This window comes from Atta cephalotes (genome assembly GCF_000143395.1).
Source record: "Atta cephalotes unplaced genomic scaffold scaffold00019, whole genome shotgun sequence".
NCBI classification, from domain to species: domain Eukaryota; kingdom Metazoa; phylum Arthropoda; class Insecta; order Hymenoptera; family Formicidae; genus Atta; species Atta cephalotes.
This window is the reverse complement of record NW_012130083.1, coordinates 1,169,905-1,180,257: the sequence shown is the minus strand read 5'-3', so window position 1 is coordinate 1,180,257 and position 10,353 is coordinate 1,169,905. Positions and strand designations below refer to the sequence as shown.

Sequence of the window (10,353 nt, the reverse complement as noted above, 5' to 3'; positions counted from 1 at the left end):
CCCAACTCCCTATCATCTGCTGCCGTTACTGCCTCCTAGAGATGATTAAGACGGCCGATGATTAATTCATTTTGATGCTTCGACGCCATCATAAGTTCTCCAACGCTATAGCGAACCGATCTATTTCTTTTCTCGTATCTCCGTGACCGATATCTCGTTTCCGAGGAATTACAAAATGTTCGCGCACTTTAAACATTGTATTATATATTTAGAATTTACGAATAATTTTCAAGATAGAATCGAAGTAAATTCTGGATTATAAAAGCATAATTATACACAATCCTCTCAACGGAGATTATTCGTTATAAAGAATATACAGGTAAAATCTTAATTTATTATCGCTCGCCAAACAAAGACAACGTAAACTTCATTAATGGAGATAATTGTTCGCGCCTTTCATTGCGTTATTAAAATGAAAAAAATTGAAATGATATCAATATCATATTTTCTTGATGTCATTATCCTGTGTTAATTTTTTGTGTTAAGAAATTCATTCTGCAAAAAGAATACAAAATATTGTACTATTCGAAAACAATAGAAACAGTAGAAGTAAAATTTTTAAAAAAAGAATTCTTGAAAGACGTATTTGAGTTTCGACAACTTTGTAGGATCGTCAATCATGTTGTCGTACTTTTGTCTCACAAGTTATTCCGCAATATTGAATTGACTGGTCAGCCAGTCGACAAAGTAATAGCATCGTTTAATCACTGTTTTTAGAACATTCTCGAAGACATGCTAATTGCGATCAATTTGCAATTTATGTTATTACTACGAATGTAGTTTAGCCAAATCGCGATTCGAGTTTTGAATGAAGCACTCATGAACTCGTAAGAAAAACGCAATGCGAAGATCAAGCATTAGTTAATAGTGTAATTCGTAGATCCAGGTTACAGGATTTTCTGAAACGACAGAAAAATCCTAGAAGAGACGACTGACAGGTTGAACGCCACGTTTATACTCTCCTTAAAATAGTACGCTTCAAACTAAAATATCTTCTGCATATTTCCGACTTGTATGGCCATCTCAAAGATCACAGTTTAGATATTACTATTTGCGAATATTGATACATATATAATATAATATATATATATTATTTTATATGTTATCATTATATAATCATTGTATAAATTCATCTATCAAGAAAACATAAATTTCTATAAATTTATATGAATTTTCAGAATATAAAAAACACTAAATAAAAAGATATTAAATTATTAGATTTCTACGCGTAAGCTTGGTATTTATAAATGAGTCATAATTCTGATCATAATAATGGTGTGTAAAAATGTTATGAGGCGTTCAAACTGTCGGCAAAAATATGCGCACACAGAGAAAGTGAACATCGACTTGCCAAAGTCGTGACACACCAGATAGAACCAGGTAGAACTTCCTTCCCGGCACATTCCATAACGATGCTGTACGATGGTGCATGGCGATCGTTCACTCACACACACACATACACACGTAACACATACGTACACATAAATAAATAATATAAAGATAATAGTAATAATAATAATATATAAGCGTCTCTACTTACCCCATAGAGATGAGCGCTTCGCATTAAAAGCGTACATCATCGACAGAACGACGCGAATTAAACCAAAAGGCGCAGGGCTGGATACTCTCGAACGAGAGAACTGTAAGATAGAAACCTTAATATCGAAGCTCCTTTCGTATTCTTGTCGCGAGAGTCCTCCCGGAATTTTCTTATTCTTCGCCGTTTTCAAGTCGTGATCTTCCATGTTACGGCGCTGATAGGAATACGCAAGACGATGCGAAAATAATCACGCTAATTTTACGAATTGAAATGATTTTACATTGAATTTCTTCTATTTCCGTATTTCTCTTTTATCAAAACGTTTCATATATTGTTGCATGTACCATTGCTGCGATATTATGCGATAAATATCTCCATTTTTTAAGAGAATCTTTTTTTTTTTCCTTAAACGGGATGATTACTTTCGCCACGTCGTGTCAAGAAACCAAAATACTTTGTTAAATGTAGAATGGCTAAAGAGAGAGAATTAATATTTTTTAGCGTATTCGTTAGCGTGTAACTCGGTGGAGAAGAAGACAAGAGAAAAGATGCGTATGCAACACAATATATTGTTAATTGCGCAGGAACACAGTTGCCAATCGGAGGGTAAACGGGGAGGAAGAAATACGATTGTGATTTATTTTGCATCGATGTTGGCGAAACACGACGACGACGACGACGATTCTAGATAAGTCGGTACGCATATGTATATCTACATACATGTTTTTAAATATGTATGTATATATATATATATATGTATACACAGATAAATATATAATTATATATAAATATATTATAGAATATTATAAAAAAAATATCGCGGTAATCTTACTGCGTAAAGTTTTACGGCGGTAGTGAGGAAGACGAGCGTTTTTTTCTCCGCTACCTCCGCTATTTCCTTGAGAGTAAGATCTGTAAATTTTCTTGTACGTACTACAAATCTTCTGTAAGTAACGCGAAAATGGGACGGGCGATTCTGTTGAATCAGGTAAATGGACACTCGAAAAGTTTGCTTAGAAGAACGTTGGACGAAGAAATTTCGGCTCTGTGATTATTTTTAAAAATTTTCTCAGAAGATAATAGTCGATTTTAAGTTTGTCAGAAAGTTTTTCAGAAAGTTCTGTAAAATTTGTGTTTTATACGTGTATCTTTTTTATTTTATAAAGTTTAATTTGTATCACGTTGTTCGATCAACTCGAATCGAATAAGCATAATTACATAAAATGTATTGAGAGAGAAAATAATATGCGAATCATCGGCAATGTCGTGTGTACATTTACGTGAATGCTTTGAACATGGGAGCTATAATTACAATATAACAATAATCAACGAGACTCGTTGAGACAGAAAGCGAAGTGCCCGACAGTCCGAGCTTAAGTTTAATTTATTTGAAATTGGACGAAGTAGAACAGGCGATTTAAAAATAATAAGAAGATCGCGCACACGATTTCCATAGATTAATTAAATCAACTTTGATTTCTGATTTAGATAAATCTAATATTATTCCTGTACAGCGATCAACTTCCTCGTGAGAGCCAGAAGCATTTCACGAACAAATTGTACTCATTACATTATTCATTTCACAATCGCGGAAGTAATTCGATAATGACAGAAGTGAGATGATATCGTTTAGCTTCCTAGATAAATTGTACTTCACGTCAGAGATGCTACTTTTTTGTTTGAATAATTCTTATTTTGCGTACAGGATGCGTCAAATGCTCTATTTCTGAAAACAAAAGATAAAGTTTTTATTTCTTATATATTTTTTTAAATATTTTTGGATCACAAAATTTGTCAGGACATTATCACTTTCACGAAGATGTTGGCGCATCCGGTACATGTGCAAACAACGCGCAGCGGATTCTATAATTCTTAATGACAGCGTCATTATCGTTACATTGTTATATTGCGCAAGTATAATATATGATAAAAAAGATAACGTAACGATAATAATACTCGTTAAGAATTACAGAAGCTTCGGTGCAGATCGAAACTAGACATAAGGACACTTAGACATAAAAGATATTCTTAGCTATCTCGCCAATTTACGACACAGTATTTATCGGAGGTTTTTTTTTAAGAAGAGATGGGAAGAAAGAGGGAAAAGGTGAAACGGGATTCTTTTTTTTTTTAATGTAAGCTTTTCGATATCGTGCGAGTTTGTATATGAACGAAATAAATATAGTTATCATTCGTCTCAACCGCGCTTTCCGCAAGAGGTTTCCCGTAAAAACTAAATTATTGTAAAGCCGTTGTGTACCTAATGTCCACGGGTATTCCAAAGCTTATGTAAAACGAAGTGTATGCTCGTGATACAAATATATATATATTCAAGAAACGGTCGTCGGGATCGATCGAGATTGGTAATATCTGAGAGAGATGAGGGAAAGAAATCCTGTACGATTTGAAGACGGAGAATGGTCTGGGGCTCAAATCGGTCTCCGGGACTCGCGAGAGATCCATCTAGGCTGCAAGAACGTCATTTACCCACACCGTTACAAATATACGATGGTATTATTAATAATAATAAATTTGTAGCAAATCTGTACAAAGCCAAATAAATCAAAAAAATTTCGTAAATCCTCCACTTCAGGTTTTCTCCATTGTCGAAGAAAGTCACTTCCTTTGAATCGGCAGTGATCTCAGTGTAGATCGAAAAGCGTTTTTCAATCGATTTATTAACGTACTGTTACTTTTTTTTATTTTGATTCACAAATTAAAGAAATTATCATTATACCTTCTATTTTATTCAATTTCGATCAAATTGTTTCAAATTGTTTTGGTGAGGACATTCACATCGTGGGCTTATGTAATAAAATTAATATTTTATTTAAAAAATCGAGACATACACAGATGCGAAAACAATGATAGCACATTCTGGTAGCACCGATAAATAGACGCTGAAACGATATCTTTTTAGATTTTAGAGTGACTATGCGTGGGCTGATTGCTCGTTTGATCAATGGATTGTTTAATTCTTTTTTTTTCTTTCTTTTACGGATTAGCTCTCTCGTCTTGATTATAGTTATAACGTCGAGCAATAGTTTTTTGCAAATCGGTCGAAAAGATACAGAGTGTCCGTAGAGTTTCTACTCATTGCTAAGTAATTATTCAATTTCTACAGCAGACATTTCCGGTGAGACTAAAATATTTGATCAATTTATGATAACTAATTAAATACTCGATAATTAAACATTCTTGATTTTTTTCGAATCAATAAAAAAGTAAATAATATAAAATTTTAATCATTTGTTTTCCAAATAAACTTTCTAATACAGCAACTTTTCTTTACAGAAAGAAAATTTTGTTTAATACAAATCTGTCACGAACACGCTGTATCTTTAGTATAACAAAATTGAGTGTTTTTTTCCAACCGATGTATCCTCACTGATCCTTATATATTTCTAGAGCGTAATGGATATATAAATATATTTATACAAGATGTATCGCAAAGCGTCGAAATCAATACTTTACTATACAGCCTGTATAACGAAGTCGCAATAATAATCGTTCGCGTAATAGAGATAGGAAAAGGAACTATATCGAGGATGTAACGGACTGATCTTCGGTAAGCCGCCTACTTTCGAATTTTGATCGATTTCTTTAATCTCCTCTCTCGCTAGCGAAGTCGTTCTCTTACCCCTAATTTATCTTTCCTATATGTATATATCCCTTTAATAGCGCTATATACAAACGTAAAATGAGGGATCAACATTGGTCGCAAGCTTGATAATGTAACAGATGTTAACGATCGATTGATAATATCTCGATGCTCTCGCTATGCATACAAAGGAATTCGGTTAATCGAAATCAATAATCGTAAGGATCATAATCGGTGTATGTAGAACATATAAGTTGTCGTCTTTTAATTCCTCGACAGCGAATAGAATATTCCTCATCGATTATAGAAATATCGATGGCATTTTATTATTGGCACTGCGATGCATCCTCTTTTGGTTCCATTTACTTTCTTATCGTGTTTCGTCATCGATAAAAATTGCATTGTCATCGATAAAAATGGGTATCGACTTCTACCAGCTAGCGTAGGAAATCGCGCTTCCGCCCTTCGTTCCTTCGTTAGCGATTTCTCTACCCCCATTAATTATCTATTAAATTATGATCACCGAAGCATCGTCGATTGCTTGATTAATCGTCACTCGATGACGCCGCGACACTCGCATAATTTCGGATTGCAAGTTTCCCTTTTCTCTCGGTACATTTTTATATTGCTATACAAAGTAATGATGTAAGTTTCTCGTTATATCATTGGCACCATTATCGATCACCCTTCTTCTTTTTCCGCTGGAAAGAGATCAGCCTTTCGTAATGTCATTTCTTGTGATGCAACTCGACCTAAAGCTACGTTTACTATTAGTAAAATTGGCGATTCATTGATCCGCGAGAAAACTTTCCGCCATTTTTAACCGAAATTGTACGCGTGGCGCGTTCCCTCGAGATTAGAAGTTTATATTGAAAAAGTGACGATGTTCTGCGACAACGTTCCGAAAGTTTGCTTTTCGCTACTTTTATTTACGCTTTTCTCATTTGGCACGATGTCATGAACATGAACGATACTTGTGGCAAAATCTTTGATACCGTATCTCCGAGATTCATCTTTTTTTTCCATTTTGCGTTTAAAGAAGGGGGGAAATATGGATTAAAAGAATCTCGTGATTACGTTCGTATTATTAAATTAATCCAATTAATAACGACGGGAATTTACATGCCGGTAAGTAAGGCAGACATTCCGCTGTTAGTTAATTATAATAATGACATTTGCATGAACAAATTAAAATATATAATATAACTCTTAAAATATATATTCCCTTTCGAGGCTCGATATTGCATGATTTTAATTCCATCTCTGGTAAAGTCGGATTCTAAGCGATAAACTTCCGATCGATCGTGAATGTATCCGCTGAGAAAAAATATTTCTCGCCTCTTTACATATAATATATACGATAAAATATTTAAACAATGCAAAGTTAAACGAAGAGACAACAACGTACTCTAAATCTTACTTTCCATTCCATCCGCCGAGAATCTTGAAATCGTCACTGATCCTTTCAATCCCTTCAAAAGAATCGTTAAAGAAACATGACTATATGTAGACTATTTTATTTGGTTTATCAAATCGTTGTAATATACTAATAAACGCGTGAAAATATTTATTTAATTTTCTTCAAATATTCTTTAGAAGTTATTAATCATCTATATTTTGGATTGAAAGGATCGTTAATAATACTTCAATAAGACTTATATTGGCGAACGATTATAATAAATCTCTTATACAGCAACGATTAAATCGAGGATGTCTGAAATGACGGAGGATTGCCTTCATATGATCGCGATACTTAGGGTATCGAAAAAGAGGATGGATATGAACAGAGTTTTCGTTTTTCATGTGTTCGATTTCTTTTTTCTCTAGAAGGAAAGATAGAAAAAGTCTTTGTCTATGCATGTCTTATGTGTGAAATCATATAAGTCTGTGAGCTCAAATGTATTGAGCTTACTAAATCCAGCTGGACTTTCGTCGGCATTTTCATCTAGATACTCTTCTATCTAAACATTTTCACACACAGACAATATAAACATTTAAAAGATATCCGATGAAATTAGGATACCTTTTAAACTTTTACATTATCGAAGTTTACTCTACTGATGAAGTCGTCTTCAATCTGAAGGCATCCGTCAGTAGCCATCTTCGATTTTTTTTCTCTAGAACTTTAGGAAAATTCTGAACAAGTCCCTTGCGATCTCCTGTGATATTCTTGATCATTTCTTCAAATATGATCTTCGCTCTTGCTTTGCCACCGGCCGATGTCAGTAGTCCTCATCTTGAAGAACTACGAAGACGTTTCTGACTGTCTCCCCGTGAACCTGAGGAAAATCCTGAGCGACGTGACGTCTTGAGCTATCCCGATTCTTGAATCTCGTTCTATCCGAACATCTACCTCTCACTCTTGCTCCACGCTGATGTCCACTGTTCTCACCCTGGACGAGTCCGTGGGCAATAATTGAAGACGTTCAGGCTCCGCATCCAGCATGATGATACACATGAAGCTCTTACCGGACGCCTGATCTCTGGGATAGATGGTCACCGGCGCGAACTTGTCCACCGAACCGTCTACATAAGAACAAAGTTTCCGGTATACCTGGGGAAAGTGTCTCCTCAAGGAGACTCCCCTGAGCCTGAGCTGCCGTTGAATATTAGTGAAGCTGATCTCTCGCGCTTTTCGTGGCGTGTTCTGACCGTTGTTACCAGGTAATGATGTCAAGACTAGAGTCTCAGGGGAGTCCATCTCTCTAGTGATGTTACAGGGAGACGCAGGTGCTTGTTGTGACAGTCTCCTCCTGGCCTGCGGAGACGCCGAGGAGGAGGAAGCATGCTGCTTAGCCGCCCCGTCGAGTCTGATTTTCGCACACCTGGATACCAATTGCCGTTCCCATCTGACCGCGCCGCTAGTCGGTACTTCGCTGACCACGCACACCGCCACGTAGAGCACTAGCCGCGTTTCCGGATTATATGTCTTACAGAGGCGCATCAGTTCGGCGTAGAGCTCGGCGCCCATCTCGCCCGGAAGTAAGTCCGACCAACGTACGTAGGTAGGCTCGCCAAGATCGGCGAAGCCATTGCCAACGAAACGCTCGGCCGCTTCGGGGCTCGAGAAGAAGCACTTGACCGCGCCGCGACCATGACCAGCGTAACCCCGTCTGGCAAGGGCGGAGATGTGCTTCAGAGTGGCCGGATCCTCTTTCGCCGAGGACAGTACCTGGCGGCAGAGACTGCCGGCTCGCGAATGAAGGCAGGTCCTGCGATGACGTTGCCAGTGAGCTCTTCGACATTCGCGCGAACAGTATAGGCAGGTGCAGTTGTGGCAGCTCTTATAGGTCCTCCTCGCTTCTGCCAGGGTGGTCGAGTTACCGCACTTGTTGTTACGGCACCGCACTACCTTGTCCATGGCAGCCGAGCTGCCGTTAGTGGAGTCTTGGGCATTGTCGAAAGATACCCTACGGTGACGCGGCTGGACGCCACCGCGCGGCATCAACGACGAGGACGACGCAGCTGCGGCGGCGACAACCGCAGCTCGTGAGGGCAGCGTGTCGCTGCCCTCACTCTTCCGTCTCACCAGCTCGCCCGAGTAGAAGTTGCGCTGATCGTCAACGGTTGCCTGATGAACGTCCATTACGCTCTTAGCTGACTCTGCGACAGGTCAGATCGATTGCCTTTATCAATACAAGTATGACAAGATGGAGGGATAGGAGAAACGATGAGAGAGGTTGGAGAACGATTGTGATTGAACTGAAGGACTCATCTCAAAAATCGTGTTAGATTTTGTAAAAAGCAAAGATGCATATTTTCAAGCGGATTATTTTATTCTTGCAAAATTTCCATGCAGCGCTCTTTGCAATACCTAATTTTTATATTTTCAAAGTGTGAATTTTAACACGATTTGAAAGCGAGCTCTTCTTCTTGAGTCAGTCTATCAATGGCATTAAATGGAAAATGATGATGTTTATTATTTTGGTGCGACATGATGAATGACACTAAATGATTTTGTGTAGTAATGTTATATCGAACGAGAGAGAGAATTCGTTCTCACTTTCCTCCGTCATCGTCACCGAGAGCCAGCGCGAGAAACGCGTTAAGCACAATGACGTGATGATTATAAGCAAGTATGAGCGTGAATGACAGTGATCGGCGTGATGTATCTTTTAATGACGCACTCGTATAATAATTCGCCTCCCCTCAACAATCTAACTTTCCTTGCCGTTCAATCGCATTTTCCTTGTGTCAGTGATGGCTTCACAAACTCAGTACTTGAAGCAATTATCTAACTAAGAAAACTAAAGCATTAAAGCAAATAACAACTAGACTGAAATCATTTAAAGAACAAGACAGCTAACTAAAAAGAACATATCATAAAAATATATCGAGTTCTATAAAAAAAATGTTAAACTTTTTCTAAAAGTATGTAAATTACTGGTAAGAAACATATTTAAGATTTTTTTTTAATTGTCATTGAAATTAGTTCTTCCTTTCGAAAGATTTCTTCATTATAACGTTGTGATATAAACCTTTTATTATCGTAGTGGAAGATTAACTATTAGAAAAAGAGAAATCTAATTTTTAATTTCGTAAATGGAAACATTTCATTCAATCGTTTTAATCTTAAAATTTCTCTTAGAAATTCTTGCGGAAAATTCTCTTTTTATTTTTTGTATGCGTATATTACTCCTCTAAAAATATTAATAGAAATTCTTTTTAAGTTCTTTTTTACTTCTATACGCTATGTGTTCGTTGAATATAAATCACAATTATAAAAAAAAGACTTGTTATATAATAAGAGCGAGTGGGCACATTGCTACAAGTTCGCGTAAAAGCGAATCCAATCTGTGTATCCAATCTATCCCACGTGCCATCAAGCTTGATCGTGCACAGAACCATAGAAGATCTGTTCTTTTTAGTCGCACTTTCCTACGTTTTCCGTATTAAAAATAAATGTGATATACAATCAAGTCTAATGAAGCAAATCAATTGTCATCGATCCTCCCATTAAATATAGCACTTTTAAAAAGTTAAATTTTAAATGTTAACGCGATTTTTTATCATTTAAAGTCTTTTAAAATTCGATAACGCGTCGAAATAAAATTTCGCGAAACAAACACATGAAAGTTGAGACAAATCGCTGGAAAGTATAGGAAGCGCTGCTAAAAGGGGGACAGATCTTTAAAGACAAAGAAAGATATGTAAGAAAAGAGAGAGAGAGAGAGAGAGAGAGAGAGAGAGAGAGAGAGAGAGAGAAGAGAGT

General features: G+C 36.9%; 1 protein-coding gene across 1 annotated transcript in view; it reads right to left on the bottom strand.

Moving 5' to 3' along the window:
- Positions 1 to 7,497: 7,497 nt before the first annotated feature.
- The window catches only part of LOC105619161, a 43,754-nt gene continuing 40,898 nt past the window's right edge, over positions 7,498 to 10,353 (bottom strand). Inside the window, 1 exon segment of the mRNA XM_012200691.1 lies at positions 7,498 to 8,744. Coding sequence (XP_012056081.1) covers positions 7,498 to 8,744 — 1,247 coding nt within the window.